General features: G+C 53.5%; 1 protein-coding gene and 1 long non-coding RNA gene across 6 annotated transcripts; one reads left to right on the plus strand and one right to left on the minus strand.

The window, feature by feature from the left end:
• Window positions 1-98: 98 nt before the first annotated feature.
• DAZAP1 (DAZ associated protein 1) lies at window positions 99-24,978 on the minus strand. 5 transcript variants are annotated; one of them, XM_077121327.1, is made up of 12 exons: window positions 24,780-24,978; window positions 16,540-16,580; window positions 15,725-15,891; window positions 15,360-15,425; window positions 13,187-13,294; window positions 12,021-12,069; window positions 8,412-8,494; window positions 5,602-5,755; window positions 3,796-3,825; window positions 3,433-3,573; window positions 2,815-2,991; window positions 99-1,017 (listed from the first exon to the last, which is right to left on the minus strand). In XM_077121327.1, the coding sequence occupies exons 1-12, from the start codon at window positions 24,806-24,808 to the stop codon at window positions 845-847; spliced, it is 1,218 nt and encodes a 405-aa protein (XP_076977442.1). In that variant the 5' UTR covers window positions 24,809-24,978; the 3' UTR covers window positions 99-844. The 5 variants fall into 5 exon arrangements, with proteins under 5 accessions (XP_076977442.1, XP_076977441.1, XP_076977440.1 ...); XM_077121326.1 differs by having other exon boundaries at window positions 99-1,020; XM_077121325.1 differs by having other exon boundaries at window positions 13,187-13,297; window positions 24,780-24,977.
• On the plus strand, window positions 4,125-6,940 carry LOC143650495 (uncharacterized). Its single transcript, XR_013159582.1, has 3 exons — window positions 4,125-4,241; window positions 4,545-4,681; window positions 5,967-6,940. It is a non-coding gene; the product is annotated as an uncharacterized LOC143650495 (long non-coding RNA).
• Window positions 24,979-25,131: the final 153 nt, after the last annotated feature.

The following is a 25,131-nucleotide window of genomic DNA, read 5'->3' on the forward strand; positions in this document are numbered from 1 at the left end:
TCTTGGGGCTCCTGCTTCTTTCCCCGAGTCTGAGAGCTTGGGGACAGCTGGGCGTGAGCAAAGGGTCTACCTGGTGGGAAGAATGGACACGACATGGGTTTCTAATCCAAACTCATTTCTTTTTATTCAAACCAGGGCCAGACCCCACGCCTGAGGGAGATCTGCTTCCACAGGGCCTGGCCGCGGCCAGGGGTCCCAGCGGCATGGTCACAGGCCGCAGCACATCTGCAAACACCAGTCAAGTCAGCCGACAGAAGCAAGGAGGCAACAGAAAACAGAAGCACACTCAGTAGATTCTTCTTGAAGCTCCCAGAGTTTCTGGACCATTGAGTCCCAACCCCAAAGCCAGAGTCAGGAGTGAGAGGATGCCATGCACCCACCTCCACCAGTGCCGACGGAAACCCTGCTTTAAATTAAAAAATAAGCCAGTATACATCGTAGAAAATTTCTCTTAAAAATCTCACAATTTGTAAATGTATATTTTTTTCTTTAAACATAAAAGTTTACAATATATGATAAACCAAGACTCAGGAAAAGAATTAAAAAAAAAAAAAGAAAAAGAAAAAGAAACCTGAAGTTTTGAATTAAAGCTGAAGACATTTTTTTTAAAACCCTGTTGTTTGAACCAGTGACTTTTTTTTTTATTGTGCTGATGGGTTAGAGAAAGAAATATATTTAAAAACTTCAGTCCAAACACCCACAGCCTCATCTCCAAAAGCCTCCTGCCCTCCCCACCCCCCAATGGTTTAATCGGCTCTGTCACACGTGTGATTGTCACGAGTTCCCCAGGTGGTGCCCGCGGTCCTGCTGGAGCCTGACATTGGCGTGGCGGCCCGGTGCTCGACTAGCGCCTGTAAGGGTGGAATCCTTGCACGTTGTGGTTCTGCCCTCGTCCAAAGCCACTTCCGCCAGCAGGGGGGCCGCCTGACCCAGGCACTGAGGGCCCACCGTAGGAGGGGGGCTGTTGGCTGGGATCTGAGAAACCCTGTCCAAAGCCACTCAAGTCCTGTCCGTAACCTGCTGGAGGTGGGGAGAGGTGGTGAGTGCTCACCCAGCATGCGGTACCTGCACACACTTGTGCACGCTCCGCCCCACCTGTCCCACAGGCCTGATACCCATGCACATTCACACATGCTCTACCCTTCCCCTCAGCTTTAAGTGCAACTCTGCCATGACTCGGGGAGATGGTGACTGCATCCTCCATTTCAGAGGATGGTGCCACCTCTCCAGGAGACAGGAAAGGGTCAAGCCATCCTTGGCCACTGGTGGATGCCTCTCAGTGAGGTCCCAGAGCTGGGCGCCCAATGCTGTCCTTGGCTGCTGTCTGCAGGGAGACCAGCCGGAGGTAGCTGACCACCCTTCCAAACTACCCGAGGAGACCTGGGCAAGCTGCATCCCACACAGAAAGGAGAAAATTAAGCAATCTGCTCGCAGCCTCCTTTCCTCATGCATTCTGGAAGGCACAGTGCTGGTGAGGGGGAAGTTCCTGCTGGAAGGATGTCTAGAAGCCACAAAGAGCTTGAGTGGTAGAAGAGGTCTATGGTTTAGGGTCAGAGATGAGACCTATGAAACTGAGTGCTCAAAGACTAACTTCCAGTGAAACACTCACAGCTTGAAGCGTGTGGCTTTCTGGGATCAAAGGAAAGGATGAAGCCCATTGTGGGGAAGGGGGCAAGTCTTGTGCTCCCTGGGGGTGTGAACTCTGAGGACCCTTGGTGTCGTTTCTGTGGGACCGCCCACGCAGGCCTCCTGGGATGCAGAAGCTGCTGTCCCTTTGGGGTAGTGCCAAGGTGTCTGGATCTACCAGGATCCAGACTGACAGCTGGCATCAGGGGAGTTGGGACAGGGGGTAGCACCATATTTGAAGGTGGGGGCTGGAGCCCTGTATCTGTAGACATGCCGGCGTCTACTCATGATGCCCTCTCACTTGGGATGCAGCCACTAGGGGTGAGTGAGTGCTAAGTGACTGCACCCAGTAAGCTGTGGGTATAGCTTTGAAAAAGAGCTCCCTGGGGTCAGCTGAGGACTTCTTATTGCTAAGTACTACAGGGGCAACTGCCACAGCACAGACGCCATGGAGGGCCATGGGAAAGGGGTGCCACCTGCCTAGGCAACTTCAGGGCCCCGCCTGACCAAAAGAGGCAGACAAAGCATAGGCTCAAAGCCACCAGACCTGAAGAGTAGGTGCTGCAGCCAGAGGAGACACAAGACCCTGAGGCAGTGGGGATGGGGATACAGGCACATACCCACCAGAGAATGTGTGGTACTTTACAGTGTGGGACGTAGCTGTTCACCCAGTTGGGCAGCACGTAGTAAGAGCAGCACTTCAGGCCTGTGAAAGGCGGGCCTAGATGGCTCTCCCCCTTCCCAGGCCCATCCATGGAACATGCTGGACTGAGAAGGGAGTGCTCCCAGCACCTGCCTCTGTATGGGGAGAGCTGTTCCCACAGGGTGTCTACATGAGTGCATATGTGAGCGCCTTCTAGGTCTCAGCTTCCTTGGCTGCTACAAAAAGGCTGCCAGGCTCTTCTACGACCAACCAAGATCTCAGAGAGGCCCCCCTGCTCCTAAATGATGCCCTGGCGCCAGGTACCTCTCTTTCTGGACCCCTTACCCTCCCTAAGTTGCCATTCACTGGGAGGAGCCAGGCCAGCAGCACATCTTTCTGACCTCTAAACGCTGCTGGAAATTTCACCTGCAAGGGAAGGCTGCCAAAGCAAAGCCATGTTATCTGGCTGCTGGGCCAGGCCTGTCCAGTCCCTCCATGGGCGCTTGTGGGGACCATGGCTCATGTTCAGAGAGCTCGGGACTTACCATATTGACTGTAGGGGAAGTCGGGCTGAGCTGCTGGGGGCTTGCTCATGTCTGGGGCGGCCTGCGATGGGGGTGGCGGGAAAGCCAGAGGAGCTGGCCCCGGAGTGGCGGGGGGAGGAGGAACCCCTGGGGGGGCAAACTGGTCAGGCGGTGGCGGTGGAGGCCCGTAGCCAAAACCTGCGGAGATAGGAGGGAGAAGCGGAAGAGTGGGTCCAGCAGCAGGCAGATTCAGGGCACAGGCCTAAGGAGATATGCACATTGTGCCAGAACCCAAAATAGTAGTCCCATTGCTTGTGTCACACCAGACAACAGGCCGTGATGTGGTCATCCAAAGGATGAGGGTCTCTCCCACTCTGTTTAGAAACAGCAGCAAGGAAAGTCCAGCCAGATGCCTGCTAGCCTGTGCTCAAAGGGTACATGCCTCTAGACTCTCAAGACCCAGTGGGAAAAGAGAATGCCAGGCATTTCCTTCTGGTTCCCACTGCAACCAGCTTTCAGCTACATGGGGTCAGAGATGCACTCAATGTGATGCACCTGTTTCTTTTCACATTTCAAAGGGGGCTGTTAGATGGTCAGGAGGGGGATCAATGCCTTCCCCAGGGGCTGGGCAGGACTTACTGAACTGAGGAGGGGCACCATAGCCCTGCGGGAAGCCCTGAGGAGGAGGGAACCCTCCTGGAGGTGTGGACACGATGTAGGAGGTAAATGGCGGAGGCGGTGGGGGGGCTCCTCTTCCCGCTGGGGGTGGTCCATAGCCACCTGGAAGACAGATACCACAGTTAGGAGCAGGCAGCAGTGGGGATACACTCCACCCCTGGGCAGGCCCCTGTACCCTCACTTCCTCTTCAGGAGGGAGTAAAGGTCAATAACCTTCAGGAATCAAGGACACCTAACGTGACCAGATGACAAAGCATGTTTTGCTTAGTGAGGCACCGATGTCCCATTCTGTGCTTTCCCTCTTCCCCAACAACACGGACTCACCGATGGCCTGTCCCGCTGGCACCCACATTCCTAAACAAAAGAGAAGAGAAGGGAAGAACTGGTTGGGTCATTGTCTTGGGTTTTTGAGGCCAGGGGACGCATGCAGGAAGAGGTGGTCATGGGCCAGGACCCTACCCTGGGTCTGGGGCACAAAGTGAAGCTCCCTACAGGCCCCTACACCTGTCCAACTGGCCCAGCTGCAGAATCACCTGGCCCCATCTTCAGTAAAGCCCTCCCTGAACCCTGAGTAGAGCGGACCATGTTCTCCTCCAGATGGTCCCACACCCTGTGTTCTGTGACGTCAGCACCCCAAGACTAGGTGTCTGTCTCCTCGGAAACATCTTTGCTCTGTGTCCTCCCATCACAGCAGTGTTCCACAAGTGTCTGCAAAGGGCACATGAGAGCCAAGGATCCCACAGGATCGAAGGACGAAGGAGCAACCCCCTGTAAGGTTCCAAAACACCTGGGTGTTTCAGAAATGCCTGCTCATTTCCTTGCCTCCAACAGTGGAAGGTTCAGAAATAAAATCAGGTCAACTAGCCCAAGCAAGAGGGGATGACGGGAAACCTATAAATTAAGACTCAAAGGGATAGACAGCCGGGAGCCAAAGCGACTAGAGGTTGGGGCTGGGCCTGGAAGGCCCCCAGCGCTTTCAGGGCAGCCAGGTCTCATGCTTGACCAGTTGGCGGCTACGAGGGTGCCTATCTGTTTCAAATAGTTTCTTATAGCTGAATTTTATTTTTTAACAGAAAACAAAAGACAGCTCTCCAAGACTGGAGAAGGCTCATGAGGTATAAAGACCTTAATCGAGGGGGCTGCAGCAGGACCGGACTGTGCTGCCTCTGCAGGACAGATGCAAATGGGGTGCCTGCCCAAGTGCCAAGCTGTAGGTATTTTGCATTTCCTTCAAGGCACCAAGGCACAGTACATCTGAGGTCTAGGGCACAAGGAGGGGGACAAAAGCTGTCCGTCTGGGAATAAGCACTGGCAGGTGACTGCTGGTGTCCCCCCAATGCAGGTCTGTGGGATGAGCCTGAGAACCCAGCGCCCAGCCTGGGAAGAACTGCTCTGAAAGCTCCAGGGCCTCCTGTGGTACTGTATTGGCTGTCTTTTCGCCTTTCTGGGGACGTCTTTCCATTTGCATGTCCCTGGCCTTGGGTACATGCAGGAAGTGCTCTTCAGGCCTCTTCTGAGATCACAAAGCAGGACACCCCCCAGTCCACAGCCTCTGGGGAGCAGCAGGTCAGGCGTGTTAAGATACGCCTTCATCTGACCAGCATTCTATGTCCCAAAAGGGTCCAAGAGGCTGCGCACCTGTCCCAGGTGCAGCAGGCTGACTGCTCAGGAGGAGGCGAGCATGGAGACGCTGGCCTCAAGACCAGGATGGAAACCCCAAACTCAGAGGCCCCTCAATCTTGCTGGAACCAGCCCTGACATTCACAAGGCCTTGTGCAGAGGAGTAGCCCTTGCCAAGACCGCCTACAACGAGCCACAAGCCGCTAGGACAAGGATGCCCACGAAGGCTTGTCTGCCAAGTGTGCCAACGTGACAAGCCAACTGCGAACCTGCACTGCAAGGGCCGACAGAGGGCATCACTGCCCAGGCACCTCTCTCCTGGTGCCTCGCAGGGATGGTCCAGAGACCATTGGGCACCAAAGCCCAGCCCCATGCCATGCTGCCTTCATGCTGCTGGCAGGGCCTGCAATAGTGCAAACAAGCACACTGTCCTTCTGCGGCCGTGTGTCCACCTGCCCTTGTGGTGATGGACTCCACAGTCTCCAGTGCTGCCTGGGCAAGATGCCTTACCTTGGGGGCCGTAACCCTGCTGCCACGTGGGAGGGGGCTGGCCTGCCCAGCCATTTGCCGCGTTCGGCACAATCCTGCTGCCCCACTGGCTGGCACCTGGCTGTCCCGGAGCTTGGCTCTTGCTGTCCCGAGGCTCTGCCCGTTTAACTTCCACCTAAACAAAACGAGCACTGTTTTAGGAGGGGGCTGCGTGCACACACCCCTTCCCTTCAGACACACCCGCAAGTAACTTACAGCTACGCTTAGCATCTTATGACTTAAAACTAAACACTTAACTATAAACCTTACTTAGGCTGGTAGCTTCTTTTTTTTCTTAAAAAATTCTTTTAACTGTTTTATTTTTTTGTTTAAAAAATGTTTCTCAGGTACAGCAGATGCAACTGCGAGCCACATGAGACCCTACACGGAGAGCATCGGGTCTGTGCTGCCACAGGGTCTTTTACTCGAGTTCCAGCAGCACCATCCTCCTCTGGCCTCGTGAACACGGCGAGACGAAAGGACAGGCCTCTGCGGCTGCCTGCCTGTGCCACCAGCCCCTCCTGGAGTCCAGAGGGCAGGGCCCTGGGGGAGGAGGCCCCTCTGCTTGGCGTGGATGCCAAGGACCACTCCGAGCCCCCCACCCCCACTGCCTGCAATTTGAGCTTATACCTGAGAAACACAGTTGTTCTTTACTTAGGTTTTTATTTAAAATGTCTAATGGAAGATAAAGACTTACCTTCCCCAGGCTAACGCTTAAAGAATCTCAATTAACTCAAAATAATGTCAGAGGGAATGGATGTGATAAGAGAATCTTACATTACATCTAACAAAAAAAGTAAACAAACATGCAATAAAATGGACATTTGAATCAGTAAGCAATCTTCATACTGTGTTCAGTCAGCATCCCCGGCCCTTCCTCTTCCGACAGGGGAGAAGCCACAGCAAACTAAAGGAGGGGACGGAGGGAGGCTGGGGACAGCGGGCAACAGCCGAGCTCGACCCACTTGTTCTCAGGGCTGTGGCCACTTCGTAGCTCTGCTCCAGGAAACTGCAAGCCCCTCCCTGCTGGCTGCCTGGGCACGGGTGAGTCCCCGGACTGTTCTGTTTCTAAGATACATTTTAAATAAGACCCGAAGTAAAGAAACAATGAGGCAGCCTGGAATCACTGGTGTTTCAACTTTAAGTATTATCTCTTCAGAATTCTTTCAGTTCTGCCTGAAAAACCCTTCCTCCCAGAGAACAAGTGGAAACAGGCCACAGAGGCTCACTCCTGTCACCTTCCAAGACGCCCCAAGGATGTCACATGTGTGGGTGTGTGCATGCGTGACAAAATCTCTACTCACAGAGGGCAATGCAGCAGGGGACCAGGGACCCGGCTTCAAAGACCCCAGATTAACATTTTCAGACACTGCCCTGAAGGCAACCTGGCTCAGCTTACAAAGCAAGGCAGCCCTTGTGATGTAGAAACAACAACAAAAAAAAAACAACAAACTGGGCCCCAGCAGTGTCTGAGTTTATTTAGAGGTTGGACCATTCCGATTGAGAGGCAAGCTCAAGCGTTGAGGTTCTGGGTTCAAGGTCGAGCCGGGGCACCCACAACTAGGCTGCCCCCAGAAAGGAGGTGATGCAAGTGCCATGAAGGCCACGCTGTTTCCAGCCCCCCATTATTCGATCCCATGTCACAATACCTTCAGATAATGAAAGCAGACTCCTTTGAACTCGAGTTCTGAGTTGTCATGCATCCTTGCAATCTGCATGCTAATTTTACACTAAGAGATTCAACGAGTGGCAGAACAAGATTTATTTCTCCTGTTTTTGCTAGATTCAAATAGAATTAATTCAACCAAATCTAAACCTCTTACAGTCAAAGAAACTGAACACATACTACTGTTTGTAAGCTTTCAGGGTAGGAAAAACTGTGGCACACTGTCTCCCCACAGTATCATAATGGACAAAAACAGCCACAACCCTGTCGAAGTGCCAACAGCATCTGGCAGCTATGAGCAACTAACTGCACCAAGTTCCAGTCAGACAGGTCCCAGGAGCCCTCGGCAGCACCCCAAAGTACCTGTTAACTACAGAAACTCCTACAGGGCAGAATTCCTACAGCCACTCATTTTAGAGTGAACATTTCAAAAAGCTTCAGGGTCCAGAGAAAATGGCAAGTTAGGGGTCACTTTCTGTTATTCCTAAAGAGGTCAAAGAACACGAAAAAGGGGGTGCCCCCGGCTTCTTCTCCCTGTTTCCTCTGTGGCAGCAACACAGTATGAAGACGGGACAACCAGAGGTCACTTGACTGCATGTGGTTAAGTACTAGAGCGTGTGGTGGCACCGGAGTCCCACAGTAAGTGACCCAATTCAAAGGACCAATCCTTCAGGATGCTTGCGCCTTGTTCACTTTTAAAGGGGACCTGGGGCTCCCAGAGGCCCGCTGCTCATCATATTATCGGATCGGGATCAAACACCCCGAAGCCAGAGCGACATCTGAAGGAGTGGTGACTGTAACCAAGCCTGAGGCAACCCTGCGATCTCACTGGGCCGCCTGCACCACGGGGGGCTGCAGCCCTCACCCTCGCCCCCACCCCCACCTGCTTAGGCCCAGGTGGCCCCCAGGGGCCCCAAAGCAAACCTATCTCTTTCTCCCTCTCCCTCCCGTCAAACGGGTTCTGGCTTCAGAGCTGAGGCTTTGAAACCTGGATCACGGGATGGAATTATCCAACCCCCCGCCCCTTTTATTTTGCTGTGAATTAATTTTCATTCAACCAGTGAAATCCCTAAATTGCCTAAGACTTGGTTTGGACTTAAGGTAAAATAAAACTACAACTACACACTTTTTTGCCCATGATGTCGTGAAAATGCATGTTGACAGCCTGGTCCACTGATTGTTCGTCCTCGAAAGTAATAAATCCAAAACCTAGCCAACGACGAAGAGTGAATCAAGGTAGCAGGGTGTTGTGACACAAAACAGGATGATGAACAGTATTAGGGACAGGCCGAGGAATCGACCGAGGGTTTCAGCCAAGCGCTGTGGGAGGGGCTGAGGTCACCCACCGGCCAGGGGAGGGAGGCAGGCAGAGGTGCCTGCACCCTGCCACAGTCCCGGGGGAGGAGGCCGTGACTGACCCTGGGTGGCGGCGTGCCAGGACCGGACGCGGTTTGGCAGTCAGGAGGGCCTGGCTCGTGTGCATCGTTGACTTTGACGTGGGCAAAGGAAGCCCATGTGTGCCGGGCGTGCACATGAGAGGTTGTGCGACCATCTCCCAGCTCTAGTCTGCTAAGGGTTCTGTGTGCCCACCACTCGCATTTTGGTAACTGCATGTGAACTCGGGCAAGTAGGTGAGTGAGTTGTGGCTGCGCTTCTGCTTGTCTGAAACCCAGGGCTCTCCTCCTTGGCTTGCAATTTGCTTTGCAGCTAGTGCTGACAGCAGCCATATATTGTTCTAAAGCGTTAAACAGAAGTACAGTATCTATCACAGTTAGTGTCTCACTAAGCTTATCCAACACCGTTGGGTAAGCTCAAGGAGTCCTACCAGAGATAATATACGTATGTACGTCTAGGTATATATATTTATATATATATATATATATGGATAAATAAGAAATACACAGAGATACAGGCCAAAATGGATTCCAGCAGGTCCAATTCTGCTGTCAGCAGCAAGAGCAAGAGGCATCATGTAATTGAAAAAGAAAATTTCAAAGGGGAAAAAAAATTTAGCATTTCCCAAACACGAGAATGTGGCAGTATAAACGAAGTTTGGTTGGTCAGGGATGGAGCAACCTCCCAGCTACGGAAAAGTGGCAGGTCTCCATCCGCAGGCTACCTGGCAGAGTAAACTGGAGTTTGAACGCCTGCAGAGAGGGGTCTGCCCATGCTCCAAGTGGAGTGCACCCTGAAGAGGGGAGTAGGTGAGCACCATGCCCTCCCAGACAGCCCACTTCTCCGAGGACAAAGGGAGCAAATGGCAGACAGATGCCAGAAGACTCCGGAAGAACAGCAGATGGGCAGGGGAGGAGCATGAAGGGGCTGCAGTCGTGGGCCCTGAGCAGTGAAGGGGTTGGGGTGGGGTGGGGGAGCAGAGGGCGGGAAACAAGCACAGAATGCATCCCAAAGCACAGAGCTCACAGCTGTGACCAGGGCTGACTGGTGAGAGGAGGGAGGAGCAAAGCCCCCCTGTAAATCAGAGTGCAGTGCATAGAGTCAAAGGGCCATGGGGGGGCCAGAGTGGTGGACTGCACCCCATAAAGCACAGCCTGAAAACAGAGCCCCTCAAGTGGATGGAGGAGGGAGTACGAAACCAGAGTCAGCTGGGACCATGTCAGAACTTACAAGCAAAACCATGGGAAGGGACAGGAAAGGAACAGTGGGGACAGGGCAGCTCTACAATGTGGCGTGGCCCCCTGGGCTCAAGGGCCCTGTGATCTGGGCTCCACGTGCACACGTGTGTACATAAGCATGATGACAGACACACAAACATGGGCACCTGTGAAAGCACATGTAATCAAAGAACCAACACTGAGGCTGTAAGATGATGCAAGATGATAAAGGCAGTGTGTGCAAAGACAGGGAATGGAGAAAACTGCAGGGAGACAGCAGGGCTGAGATGCACGGCAGTAAAAAGGGTCAGGGGTGTAGAAAGGGTGCTGCCGTTGCATGGTGGACAGTGTACACCCTGGCAGGACCCAACGCACCCGGGACACTCAGGGTGCCTGTAGCAGCGAGGCACATACCCGCTGGTCCCAGAGAAAGGGAGAAGGGGAGAATGACTGATTTGCAAGACCTAGAAAGGGCTAAGAAAACAGTGACATGTTCTCCAGGACTACTGCCTAGCTAGTCCCCCACTCCCTCCCTCTGCCTGCTTGGCACTGAAAGAGGTGGTGAAGCTTGCAGACGAAGGTGGGCCCACATGTCAAGCTGCTGAAGCTCTCTCTACGCCTGCCCAGGGCCCAAAAGGCACCTCCTCAGGGCTGAGACCGAGGATGGTGGGAACATCAGGCCCAGGACGGCGAAGCCCTGCAGAAACCAGGGGTCATCTAAGAGGAGCCCTTGGGATACCCACATGCCGAGGCTTCATGAGACTGGAGGTGATATTGGAACAAACACAGGTAATGAAACAACATTTTAAAATTGCACATTTTCTCAAACTGCAGGAACATCTGAAAGCACAGGGCTCGCTTGGTCCCGATTCTTCAAAAAGCGGGCAATAGCATGAGAAGTGTGGAATCCTGGGTTAGGAAGGAGCCCCCGGAGTAGGGTCTTAGGGGATGCATCTGGCAAGAAGGTGACCTCACCGCCGAGGGAGCGGAACAGAAAACACACTGAAACTTCGTTTACACCCCACTGGAGCCAAAGCCCGTTCCCTCCTGACTGCGGAACTGGCCTGTACCTGTGTGATATAATTTAGCACCTGGAGAAGAGAAATCTAAAGAGATATCGTTAATCACAAACAATTAACAGAGAGAAAAGGTAAACAACTTACTTAACATTACTGTACTTTACTATGAAACACTTAAATATGTCACTAAGCATGTATGTCTACAGTAAAATTAAGACTAAGACTTAACAGCTTAATCACATGGGGTGAGAAGGACATTACTTAAAGGAGGGATGCAAGTTCAAATGGCAAACTATTCTCCAGCATGGCAGTGCATGCTGCAAGCCATGGTACCGGCTTGGCAAGTGTTGCCTCCAACTACCTTGTATGCAAATGGGGGAAGGGGACGCCGGGACGCCACTGCAGACAGACCCAGACATGCAGATCTGTGCACAGAGCTGGTCCAAAACTGGTGGATGCACAGCAGCATCCACACACACACACACAAAAAAAAAGGGCAGAGAAATCGTTCCCTTCCCCCAGCTCCACAAACCATTTTCAAATATGTAAATGTGGACAACCGTGGAGGAAAAATAACTTGGGAATTCCCTCAGGTGACTCACCATCCCTTCCTTCCACCCGTCCCCACGGATTTTAGGGAAAAATGTAAAAAAGAAAAACAAACAAAAACCATGGGATAGGAAAAGGAAACTCCAGGGCAGGGGCGGGGCTGGCCTGACAGCATGAGGATTCTGCTGCACTTGTGCTGACTGAGGACAGGGACAGTCTTAGGCAGGCTCACAATTTCAAAGAGCAAGTTCACAATTTCAAACCTCTCGAAACATATTTAAAAACAGAAACCATGCTGAAATTCATGTTGAGTTGTAAAAACTTAAAAAAAAAAAAGGACTGTGAGCATGGCGTCAGCAGCATGGGGCCCAGCAGAGCAGCCACAGATACCCATGGTGCAGCTGCTGGTGCGTTGCCCTTCCTCTCAAGCTGTGCTCCCTGCGACGACCACCACCTACTTTCTCTCTCTGAGGGAAGGGGGAGGGGGGGAAATAGTTTGCCATCTGAGGAAAGGAGAGGGGGAGAAGATCAGGGACAAAGGAGGTCTGCTGTTACCTCGAGGCCGCTGCTTCTCTGCATCATATATCATGACCACTTCAGTGACCTGCAAGAGAGGGCAGGTCGCGTGTGGGGGCCGCCGGAGCCATAGGGCCCAGGCGGCGGGCGAGGGCAAGAACCACACACACTTGGGCTGTCCTGAACGCAGCTCAGTTCCAACAGACCCCTAACCCAACAACTTCCTGGGGCACTCTTAACTGGGTTCGGGGAATCTAAGAGGAGCCAGAAGCAGAGGAAAATCCAAGGACCCCCCCAGCCCCAGCCACCTGCCCTACAAGGGCGAGAGCCAGGGACCCACAGGACATCCTTCCCTCCAGCCAGGGGAGCTGGGTATCTGGTTCTCGGCACCCACTAACCTGGCTGCCCCCACCGTCCCCTAGCCTCCAGTGACACGCCAGGGGCCCCTTTTCCTTCCTGGGTCTTCCTCACCATGACCTCAGTGGTCCAAACTCTTGGTACAGGTCCTTGGCACAATGGGCACCTCCAGGAGGTGTGGTAGCCCCAGTGGCAGGCTGCAAGCCTGCCTCTCCTTTTGGACTATGTCATGAACATTCAAAGTGGCTTGGCTCTAAATGCCATGGCCTTGCCCACTATGTACTTCTTCCTGGTCTGTTTGTTCCAGGAGTAAGGGGCTCGTGGGCTATGTCTAGAATCTCAGCCCACAGGACATCTGTTTTCCTTTTCTTCACCTACTCAAATCCCTCAAGATTATTTTCCAGAAAACAAAACTACCCTCAGAAGGAAGATCTGCTGCCCCTGAAAACACATAAAGCAGGAAAGGTCAATACCTGGCAGGCTGTGGGCTGAGGGCCCTTCTGTCTGTGCCCACAGTCTCTAAGTCCTTCTTCCAGACCTGGCCAGGCCCTTCCCTGTCGAGCACAACTACCAGCGGGGAGTCCTTGGGACCTGAGTCCAGTGCACTTGGCCTGCACTGAAGGGTTGAGACGTGGCTCCCACAGCCTTGCTGACCCCCTTTCTCTTTTAAAACTAGGGGCTAGCAGAGATTACAACACTTCATACCCTGGCTAACAGACAGCTCTGCTATTTTCACCTGAGAAGGGCAAGAAGGGGCAAATAAATGGGGGTCGGGGGTGGGGATGGAGGGGCAGAGGCAGAGAACTTCCTCTGACCAGCCAGTACCTGCTATTCGGAAAAGAACTCACCACTCCAAATTTCTTGAAGTATTCCCTGAGCTCTGTCTCACCACAATTGTGAGGAATTCCACCGACAAATATTTTATTTGATTTACTGTTATCACTCCTGGGTCCTTTCTGCTGTTTCAAGAAGGAAAAGATGGTTAGTTTACTCAGGGAACCTCAGAAGATGTCACGTGTGCTGTGCCTGATCAATTCATCAGTTTTGGAGTCGGCTAGAAGCCAGACCCGACCACCATCTCCTCCCTCAGAGCCCAGACAGGTCTTAAGATCAACACCAAGCCCCATCACAGCCTTTCTTCATTTTTCTACAGGGACCTGGCAATATGGCATCTGGCGAGTGCACAGTGCTGTACTTGAAGCCAATTTAAACACAACATGACACATGTGCTGTTTGCAATTGGTCTGCACAGTGTGAAACTGGGGACTTTAGAATGCTAAGGGAATAATGAGGCTGCAACGATTCAAACTGGCAGGGATGAAGTTCGTTTTCAAGCCACGGTTTTTAAGCTTGGGACAAAAGCTGTCTTCCCACTCTGCTCTCAGGACCTCATGCTGTGGCCTGTGCCTGTGAGGTGACCAGAGCCTTGTTTCCCACGGCAGTATCCCCACTGCGAACAACCCCGTTCCCAACCTTCTCTTGGTCCTTCACTCCCAAGCACCGTTTTTCTTTCTATCCAAGATTTTTTTTGGGGGGGCTGCATGGTTCAGGACTAAAGTCCGGGTCTCCCGTGTGGAAGGCAAGCATTCTGAGTTTTAGGTTCCCCCAAGCACTCTGGTTTAAGAGATGAAACTCTTGGGGGAGAGGAACAGGTTCATTATCTTTGACAGAGGTTATAGCTTCACAGGAGTGCACACAGGTGTCAAAATGAACCAGAGGTACAGTTTATTGTGCATCTCTTGCATTTTAATAATGCTGTTAAGAGACCAACCATTCAGATGATAAACCTGGACGTTTGGGAAGCAATTCCTGACCCATGCCTGTGGACTGGACACTGGATGGCATGGGATCCCTGCAGGCATTTTGGGTTGTAGTGGTAGTCTGGAGGTTAGGTGGGATGATGGCATTTTAAGAGGTGTGTATTTAAGCCTTGAAGGGTGATTGATATCTGCAGATAGAGATATGGCTAGATAGGTACATTAAATAAAATGTTAACAAGGACTGCATCTCTAGTGCATATTTGGGTATTGTTGTGCTACTCATCTAATTATTTGATGTTTAAAGTTTCATAAGCAGTACACGAGTGATCCGGTTAGAAGTGCACACTTTCCTAGCCTGTCCAGCCCTGTATGAATCAATGTGTGAACAAGCCCTCTAGCCAGCACTGTGTAGTAGCTTTCCGATGACGGTGCATCTTCAGCTACATTGTCTGGTCCTGAAGCTTCTAAGCCCTTGGCATGGGTGGTGGCCACTGCCCTGGGCAGAGCTGAGAGGGTGATGGAGGCACATACCTGTGTGGGAATGCATGGGCTGGGGGATGCTAGATGGGTGTGTGTGGGAGAAACTGGGCATCCATGCTAGCCAGGCCTGGTCTGGCCCAAGTAGCCAAACACCAGCATCACAGGTGACAGAATTCCAAAGACTCATCTCTTAAGGTCATTTTAAGTTATCTTTTTTTTTTTTATTCATGAGCAGGCACCAGGAATCAAACCTGGGCCTCCGGCATAGTAGTAGGTTTAGTTTTAAAACTGAACATCTAACAAGCTCTTGCACAGATACTGGACACCACATACTCTCCTTTACAAGGCCTTCAAGGCTAAAGACTCCTAGTCCCAGGGCCTGGGAGGGGATAGGCCTGGCAGAGCTGGCAGATGGAAGCTGAAGTAGCTAAAGGAACCTGGGCCTCAAGGAGAGAGGCCAAGTGGCCAGTGGGAAGAGGAGTGGGCATTTTTAACATTTTGCTAAGCTGGTCTCAGCCCTACAAGAGCAGGCTGGGAGCAGACATCAGTGAAAGAGGACATAAAAGGCTGTGGTTATAAACAGAGTATGCTTTTTTTAAGATGAACTAATAAGAATCTTCTTGGCTAAAAGATAAAACACTCACAGCTTTGGATTAATCTAGCAATTCTCAGCTGCTCAAATGTCAAATGAAAAGACCTTCTGTCACTCTCTCCATCTTAATGAGCAAAGAACCAGATCCAAGTCCCATATTTCTTTTAAACGCTGACTCTAGCCCCTTACCCATCCTTCCTTGGGCCGGGTCCTTTCGGGCTGCATCCCCCGAGGCGTACATGGCTTTGGGTCGATCTGTAGGAAGTTTCAAACCAGCCAGTTGTGAATATGAAGCTATTTTCTCTAGAAGAGAAGGTGTTACCAACAGCAGACAGTAGCACAGTCAATTCCCCCCTGCCCCTGCTGCCCAGGGCTCAGATTTCCCAGATAATGCTCCACTATCAAGCCTCAGTATCAGGATTTAATCCTTTTTAATCAACCCCATATCAAACATTCTCTAACACAGAGAACAACCAAATCAGCTAGAGTCAAGCCGAAGGGACCACAAACGGAAAGGAGGCAGGCACAGAGCACTGCAGGGAGAGGGAACTCACATTTCGGCCATCTAGTGTATGTGGTCTGCTGGCGAGCACCGTCCCCACACAGTTTGGGTCCTTAAATTTGACAAACCCAAAACCTCGAGACTGGTTGGTGGTTTTATCCTTCATGATAACACAGTCAACAACTTCTCCATACTGGGAAAAGTAGCTGCGCAGCGTCTCTGCTCAGAGGTTGGAGACAAAAAAACACAAAACACACAGAACCAGAGTATTAAGTGTGAGTCTCACCACTGGTGTGTAAATACACGTACTCACACACTTCTAGGCTACCAACAGCACCTGAAAAGGCTGCAACTAGCTACATTTAAAAGGACTTATCGACTGTTAATTTGGGAAGAGGGTCAAAGAACGGGGAGAAGTGAAAAAGGTTAAGAGATCTCTGCAGAACACAGAGGTATAGTATTTTAAATAAACTATAAAGGCTGCACTCGATTCCTGCAGTCACCAGCACCTAAGAACACAAGCATGACAGCTAGCAATGTGGACCTCGTTCCCAACTGCTTTCTGATTGATCCTGACCTGGGGGCTGTAGACACACCGGCCGGCATCAGCCCTCTGTCTGTCAGCATGTGTCCTGCCTCCAGAACCTACCTCGGTCTTTCCTAGGAACCAGTGGTCTAAAGTGTCCTGTCACTCCAAGATGAAATATCAAAATGATGAATATTCGACAATTTTAGAGCAAATAAACAGCTGTTTTCTGTCCCACCCCCACCCGTTCAAGCTGCTGACACAGGCATCATTTAAAAACCTAGGAGAAGAGCAAGACGCCAGTGGGCGGAGTGTGGTGGCATTCTCCAGACTGCACCTACCTTGAGTCGTACTCCAGTCGAGGCCACCCACGAAGAGCTTCCTGCAATCCAACACAAGAGAGCATTAGGGGCCACACCGTCCTTGCCCTAGAAACACCCCACCACAACCGCAAGAGTCACAGGCAAGAGGTAAAGCTAGTCAGCCGAGGCGGGGCCTCACTGGTTGCAACAGGAAAAATGACACCAGAGGCCAGCAGCTCAGGAAACGGCTGCTATCACATGTGAACAAGAGGCATCTGCCAGAGATGAGGGGTGCACCACCACCGACAACGAGGTAATAAAGTATGCTCTGGGCACCCGGCTGCCTGTGGGAGTCCGGGGCCCCAAGAGCAGGGTTAGAGGCTTTCCTACTCCTTAAATACCTTATGGCCAGGGAAAAAAGTGTGGATCTGGGAGACCACCCTGTATCTCATGTCCCTCGGCCTCGGGATTAGAGCCCGCGGTGAGGGTCTCGAGGACCAGGCCTCAGCCATCGATCATGTGTTAATGAACAAGCCTGCAGATAACTGGGACTACCCCCAAAGCTGCAGGTTAAGAACTGGGGACCAAGACCCTCCCCCAGGGTACCTCTCAGTCGCCATTCCAGTGCCCTCCTGAGGACTTACACCCTGACACTGCAGCCGGTGGGAACCCCTCCCCAGGACCCCTACCATGACCCAGCACAGGGCAAGGGAAGGCTTCCCCACTGCTCCTCAGTGACGTCTAATCCCCCCTACTCCAAGGGCCAATGCCTCAAGCCTGCTGTCCCCCAGCCCTGGTGGCACCTGGAGCAAGCCAACCTTGGTTACCTCGGTCATCCCAGTACCCACAGAGGCTATGCTCACCCAGCGCACCCACTTGGCACAGGTGAGACACACAAAAAGCCACTCGATACCCCTCTTATAGGAACTTCAGATGTCATCTGAAGTAAGCAGGACACAGGGTCAGAAGTGGTCCTCTTTCCAGCAGCTCTCCTGTCCGTTCTTACCACTCCCTACCTCTGGGGAAAAAGGGGACAGGCCCAGGGAACCCAAGGCCCCACCCACCTCCCTTCCCCTCAACCACACCCCTCAGCTGGGACCAAGGCCTCCAAGCAGGAAGCACCAGGGCGCGCTGACAATGGGGACTGGGATGCAGAATGGGCCTGTCTCCCAGGAAAGCCGTGACACCCGGCCCAAGGTGGGATCCACAGACCCACCCCCAACCAACCAGTCACATGCTGAAACATCTGCAAGAACTAAGCGCCAGGTTTCTTTTCTCTAAGGAAAGGCGATGCTCAGTATGCGAAAACTACACTTCCTACTACCAGTTATTCTCTGCCATCTTCAAAATGTTAAAAATATAGAAACAAAAACAAAGTAAGTTCCCACCCGATCACTAAGTTCTTGGAGGTTTGGAGACTGAGGGGGAAAGTGAGACGAGGTGGCGCCTGGGCTTCAAGTGGGGAAGGAGACCTGTAAAGACAAGAGTCTAAGGGAAACTTGCCTGTCAGGAGGTTTAGGCCTTGCCTCAGTCTCTTAAATTCTCTCTCTCTCCAGGTCAAGTCTGCCCCCCTCCACCCCTGCCCTGGACCAGAGCCCAGGAGGAGCAAGGTGAGGCAAGCCAGAGACCCAGACTCTAGCGGGCCTTGCCAAGAGGCTGCAGGGCGCTTCGCAGGGAAAGAAAAAGGAGATCTCACACAATTGCAAAACCAGGAAAAACAAAACCCAATTCACTTAAACAGCCGACACAGAGTAGGAACAAGCAGGTGGACAAAAGCAGCCCCAGCTGGCTCAAGTGCTGGGGGGAGGGAAGGCTGTAAGTGGCATTCTTGGGACAAGTGATAAAACTAGAGCATGGCCTGAGGACTAATAAAAGGCATTGCTATGAGATTTCCTGGTGCAGAGCACTGCACTGCGTGAGTCTGGGAGAAGGTCCTTTCTCTAGGACATACCATCTACTGCAGCACCCACACAGAGGGTCGTTGGCCTCGCCCTGCTCTCAGGGGTGCGGGTACATGGCAGGACCCCTCAAGACGGTCCCTGCAATTTTTCTCTAAGTTTGAAATACATGAAAATTATGATTAAATTATGAGAAATACTCGCATTTCCTCTGAAACAGCAGCTGCTCCACAAGAGGCCTGGGAGGCACAGAGCAGCCATTGTGCTCCCATGCTTCACTAGAGCAGGCTGTCAGCAAGCCCCATGGGCTCTGCCTGACCTGTGGATGAATGGAAGAACCTAGAAGGTTCTGTGCTCCCAGTATTTCTTCTCAGTGGCAGGGACCTTCTCCAGAGCTCCAGGTGTTTAAAGAACAAAAAAGAATGACACTGGCCGCTAACCCCTGAAGGTGGTAACACACCTGCAGGCACAAGAGGCCTTAGGATGGAAGGCCAGACCCACTTTCCATTATCCTCAGGAGACAGCAAAACCAACACTAACAAAAGTCTTCACACAACCCTGGCGCCAAAGCAGCTGTGTCCCTCTTTATCAGCTCACCGGCCTGGCAGCTGCTCCTGAACTGACAGCCCAGCTGCGGGTAACAAACGCGCCCAGATTGAGAATGCACCCAGGCACCCTGTGAGTCTCAAGCGTTAATGGGGTTGTTAAACACTGGGCTGTACAGATTGAAGGATTAGTTAAAAACACCCACCCTGCCTCCAAAGAGGGTCAGGGGTAGGAAAGCCTTATTTGGCACTGGGGTCTCCTCACAGACCCTGTACCCCATGCAAGGCCTGCTGGGAGCACTCCTGGTCCTGGCAGGACTCGTGGACAAGCCTCCTCACCCAGTCACAGGCTCCTCATTGAAACAGGGACAAAGCCACAAAAGGGACCAGAAAAATGGGGTCTAGGATTTGCATGCTGACTCCCCAGGGCCCAGGAGCCAATCTCAGACAGTTAACCCACTATTCTTGGAATGTATGCAAAGTATACAGTAGGTGCTCAGGGAAGCATGACATGACATGGCCAAACGGAGACTTGCAGACACCAGACCAGAGGAACAATCCCCTTCTTCTGCCAGTTAAACCAAAACCTGACTTTGGACGCCCTCCCCTGCCCCTGCTTTGTAGAATTCTGGAGCTTCCTCAGCCTATTGCAACCCCACAGATGGCCACCAGGCCCAGCTCCTCGGGCTGCCCTGCCACTGCACACTCCACCTGGACCCCTTCACCTCCCCCTGGACAGGCACTCTGCAACTTACTCTCAGGGGGCATTTTGCCTCCAGGAGGGCTTCAAACTAAGCCAGGAGCTGCCCTACTGGATTTACAAGGGCAGGAAACCAGAAGGCCATGGCCAAGCACAGCTCCTCTCTAAACGGGCCCTTTTCGTCATTAGGAACGTAAAAACAGGACCTGTGCTTGAAAACTGGCTTGGACTACCTGCTTCTCTAATTAGTGACACACATGGACCTCGTGTCCCAAAATGTGTTCCCCACCTCGAATCGGCAAACGTCCTGCCCACCCCAGGACCTCCGTTTCCATGCAGGGAGGTAGGCACTGATCATCACCAGGGCTAGAATGGGCTGTTCAGGTGGAATAGGGCCTTGGCCTGGGAGACAGAGCTTCTGGGCCCTTCCCCCTCCTCCAGAGACAAGGGCCCAGGGAAGGCTGCTCTCAGGGGCAGTGACTCACATTCACAGGGCCAGGCCACCCAGGCAGGGCAAGCAGTCCACCCCATAAGCTTAGCCTCATGAGCTGTGGCCCTGTCTGAGCCCCTCTAAGAGCACCTCCGTCCCCAGTGAGCCAAAATGTATTGTGGCTCTGAAGGAGCAGCCCCTTACCCGGCACTGAGGAGCCCTGAGAGTGTCGTCTCTCAGCTGCTGATACCCACACTCCCTGCCCGGGAGACCACCACCCTGCCCACCCAGCACAGGATGAGTGTCCACCCCAGACAATACCTGGACCTGGGCGATAAGCACCTGCCAGAGAAAAACGTTACATTCTGCCCAAAAGACCTTCACCAGCCTTAAGCTAGCCTCCTCATTGTACAGCTACCCCAACTACACTTTCCAAAGAAAGAGAGGCGCCACGAGAACAAAGCACAGAAGACGGCAAAAAGAAATCAGATGACCACATCTGTGGGAGCTGACCGGACCCTCTCACTTGCGCCCTGTACACCAAACACTCTGCACTCTGTGAGAGTCATTTGCTGCCATAAAAGCAGCAAGGGAACCCCAAACCTGCCCACCTGCTCCTCAGGGTGACTTCGGAAAGCTCCCACAGGCCCCCTACAAAGGGCAAAGCAAGAGCCAAGCCTTCAGGGCACCCACACTGACACCCGACGGGATCCAGGCAGGGGCATCAAGGCCAAACGGAGCCCTGGTTCAGACCACCCAAACCCAAGGGAGGCTCTTCAGGGATGCATACTGACATCACCTACTTTTAGAGGCAGAGGAAGACCTGGCAGAAATCAAACCCTGAAAGCACAAGAAGTAGATGGGGCCACTAGCCCTGGAAGCAGCCCAAAGAGCCAAGACATCCCAAAGGCAGAAGGTTGGGACCAGGGCCAGGGCAGGGGGCAGCCTCTCAGGTGATACTCAGCAATATTTGGAGACATTTTGGATTGCTACAACTGGGGGGTGGGGGTGGGGTGGCTGCTGGCATCAAATTGGGGTAGCCCAGGAGTACTGTTCAGTACCCTCTGGGGCTGCAGCACGGCCCCACCCTGCCCCAGAAAGCTACCTCAGCCCCCCTTAAACACCCCACAAGCCGCCAGCTAGATCACAAGAAACACTTTACCCCACAGATCATGGCCTCGTCTTGAACTGCATACTAGTTCCTCTGGTTTCCTTTGCATGCCCCAGGAGTGGGCATTCGACAAGCACAGGCCTGCTGTTTCTGCTGCTCATCCCTAACCTGCCCCACTGCAGCCAAGCTCAACCCAGACACTGTGTCCAAAGGTTTCCCAGTGACCCACTTCAGGAATGACTGTGACCACAGAGGACACAAACTTATGCCACTCATAGATGTTCACAGTGACATCTCCTGGCCACTCAGCTCACATAGCTGCCTGTCCCCATCAGGTCTCATCCTGAGGCTACCCATCCCATGCTGTCTTTAAGCTCTGTGGACTCTGTCACTCCTCTGAAGACCAAAAGGCTGCTGCAGCTTCCCTCCAGCAAACCCTTCCTTTCTGGGTCTCTCCCTTTGTGACTACCGGGTACCCCCATCTTACCAATCCCGGGGTACAGCTGAGTCCCCCAGATACAATATCCTGCAAACCTTCCTCTCCAGCTTCATGACATGCATCCACTGCTGAGCTGACAGTGGGACAAATTGGCCTGCGCGCTTGAAGTAGCCTCTGTCTACCTATAAAGCAGTCGTGAGCCCGACTCTGAAGGAGTACGCAGCCTTCAGGCAGGTAAACAACAGACTGCCAGGAGTCAGCAGAATACTAGGCTACCCACTGAGACCCAGCGTTCCCCTGGAAAAGCCAGCCAGGTGCTCAGAATAGGATCAGGAGAGCCTCATTTTACATTTTCCCAAGGCCCAGGCAGTAACGGCACAAGGACTTAGACCTGGCCCATCAGTGCCCCGAGTTCCCCACGTGGCCCACATGCACCACTGTCTGCCATTCTAACCTGAACTCCAGGGAAGGGCCTGGCCCCTACTTTTCAGGCAGGCAGCAAAAGCATAAACCTCAGCTCAGAAGTGAGGACATGTTCATTTAAACCCATATAAACCTAGAAGCCCTCTCCATGGAGGCTGCTTGTGCCATCCCCTCCCATTAGAAAGAGCCAGCTGCCACTGTTGCTTGTATGACTCTGAAAAGCAGATGTTGAAAACCTAAAACATCACATTTCAACTGAACTTCTGTCCTCCTATAAAACTTCATGGTGATTTCTAGGCTGTCTCTGGTAGAGTCAAAACTCGTAAAGCTCTTTCTTCAAAGGCTCAGTCTCCAAGGTTCAGGTCACTGAAAGGATGACCTGAAAATCCACCTTTATAGGCACTGGTTCTGGGAAGCCAAACGGTTTCTTAGGAAATATAGTCCTGTTTAACCCTCCAGAGCAGCAGGTGCATGAATGCAGGTGCTTGTGAATCCTGGAGGCCCTGCAGGGACAGAGCCTGGTGCTTAAAAGGCCAGTAGGACGCCTGGCGAGGGCAGCACTTAGAGGAAGGTGCCCAGGTGTTTCCCCATCTCATTCTCTCCAGGGACTGGACACCAGCTTTCTGGCCAGAGTATGCATGTCAGAGAGAAGAGGAGCAGCTCTTCCAACCTTTCAGGCCCTCAGGTCCTACTCGCACCAGACAGAAGAAATCCCAGAGGGAAGGCGGTCAGGGAGGCATGACAGTGTGGGTTCTCAGAGACCACTGGGCCCTGCCATGATCTGGAAATGCCTGCCGTCTGTTTAAAAATGAAAACCGGTTTGATCTAGACTGACCTCCGCTCCCACACAGGTTAACCACTGAGAGGCCTGTAAGTGGGGCCTCTCAACTGGAAACTGCGAGAGAAGACCCTGTGATCAAGGCGCTTAAGGGGGTCATGGTTGTGTCCTAGGATTTAATGCAAATGCAGAGCAAGGAGTTCAAATAGTTGACTTTTGGTTTCCTACATAAAATGGACACACGTTTCCTACATAAAGTAGAAACTGGTATTTCTCATCCATGAGTTTTTATTTGAAAGGCATTAGAAAAAACTGCTGGGGGGACCTACACTTAAGAGCTTTAAAATTCAGGCTATGTGGGAAGGCTGATCAGGGTGGGGAGAGGGCACAACCAGAACAGGGCACCTAAACCCTTGGCCTCCTGCTCCTCGTTGCCCCACACCCACGCGGTGCCCATGAGATGCCTGTGAGTCTGCGCAACACCAAGGGTGGGGCTCTCCCAGACTCAGGTGCCCATTCTGCCTCAGCTACTTCCCAAGAGTGCCTAGGGGAGGACAAGATGGGGGTGGGGACAAATCACCTCTGGACCCAATTCCCTCAGCGTCAAAACTTGAGATAAGACCTCTTAAGAGTGGCTGTAGGGGTGAAATGAGGTCAAGTTTGTCAGCACCCTGGGACGTCATCAGGCCCAGCTTCCCGGGCCTGGCTCTGCGCATGCACAAGGAGGGTGAAGTACAGGACGCGGTGGCTCCTTCTCCTTCCCTAATCGTCCATGAGCTCGCCATCCCCAAGACCCCAGACCTCTCCTCAGTGGAAGGCCCCTCGCTCTGGAAAAGCCCATCCATATCTTAAGTAGGAGACCAGCTCATTTGTCCTTCAAATCCAATTCCGCTTCAACGGAACTTGTTTCCCCTCGCCTAGTTTCACATCAGAAATGCTGCAGGACAACTTTTCACTCACCTAAAACCCTGGACTTAAAAAGTCTTAAAAGCAGCGGGGAACATTTCACAAAACAAGCAAGGCGGGGAGCTGTGCACTTTCATCCTAGCTCTCCGAGATGCTGGTTTCGTTTTTCCCTAAGGGGAAAATGGGGGAGCCCAAGGAAAGCACGGCAGGTTCACGGGTGTAACCCACAGCCAGGCTCGGCGGATCACAGTAGGACAAGCCACTGCCCAGGCAGGAACTCATTACCCTAAGAACACTGCGTTCCGGGCTGAAAAATCTTACCACCAGAAACGCAGTCGCGCGGAAAAGAACCCGGACTGCTCTACCACCTTTCTCAAGGAAGAACTGAACCCTAAAACTCACCGGCGCTCTGCAGGGAAGCCGGAGCAGACCCAGGGAGTAGGACAGGTTCCGTTTGGAACGCCGGGCCACGATCCCAGGCCGGGAACTCGGTTCCGAGCAGCCCCCTCCGCCCCGGCGGGAGCTCCCCACACCCCATTGTAAACACCGCGCGGCCGGCTGGAGGCAGATGTAAGCGCCGCGCCGGGCCGGGCCCCCAGTGACCTTGGCCCTCGGGCCCAGATCTTCCCAGATTCGGTCTCCCACTCGCTTCGGGGGCCGCGGAGACCCCGAACGCCCCGAAGCCCGGCGGCGGCAAGCCCCAAACTCCCCGGTCGGGCCCGCCACGTGCGCCTACCCGCCAAGCGCGGGCGCCGGCGGGGGGCGCCTCGGAGTCCCCCCAAGAGCTCCCGGCCCGGCACCCTCCGTCCCGGAAGTCGGAGAGCGGCGGCGGCGGGGACGCCCTGAAGCACGCCCCCCCCCCCCCCTCGCCCCAGGCCGCCCGCTCGGGGCCCGCAGGCCTGGGAATCCTGCCGCCGCGAGCTCCCAAGCTGCGCCTCTGGCGAGGTCCCGGGGCCGGAGGCGGGTCGGGGCGCCCTGGCCGGCGTGACCTTGAGCGCGGCGGGCCCCGGAGGCGGCGCGGCCCGGGCCCCCGCCCGGCGCGTCCTTACCCGATCTCGTCGGCGCCTGAGTTGTTCATGGCGGTGGCGGCGCTCGGCGTCCCCGGGCCTCCTCGCTCGCTCCCGCCTCCGGAAGGTCACACGCCCCGTCTCCCTCCCCTCAGCCGCGGCCCGGATCTGCGCAACGGCGGCGGCGGCGGCGGCTGCTGCCTCCTCCCCTCAGCGCCAACGGTCACCGCGCGTCCCCGCGCCGCCGCGCCGCCGCCCCTGCGCACGCCCGGGCGCGCTCCCGCACGGGGCCTCCGGGGGCGGGGTCAGGGGTGCGGCGTGCGTGCGTCGGAGCCTGCGCCGCCGCAGTCGCAACCGCCGTGCGTCTGGCTGCCTCCTAGAGGGCGAACAGCGC

The sequence above is a fragment of the Tamandua tetradactyla genome, chromosome 11 (genome assembly GCF_023851605.1).
Source record: "Tamandua tetradactyla isolate mTamTet1 chromosome 11, mTamTet1.pri, whole genome shotgun sequence".
Taxonomy (NCBI): Eukaryota; Metazoa; Chordata; class Mammalia; order Pilosa; family Myrmecophagidae; genus Tamandua; species Tamandua tetradactyla.

Excerpts from the sequence above, each read along its gene's own strand:
- DAZAP1 (XM_077121324.1), bottom strand. The coding sequence starts at position 24,808 with ATGAACAACTCAGGCGCCGACGAGATCGG. Across the intron at positions 5,756-8,411 it reads ACGACATCATGGGCAAAAAA|GTGGAAGTTAAACGGGCAGA; the intron begins GTGTGTAGTTGT and ends CGTTTTGTTTAG. Across the intron at positions 3,826-5,601 it reads GCAGGGTTACGGCCCCCAAG|GAATGTGGGTGCCAGCGGGA; the intron begins GTAAGGCATCTT and ends TCTTTTGTTTAG.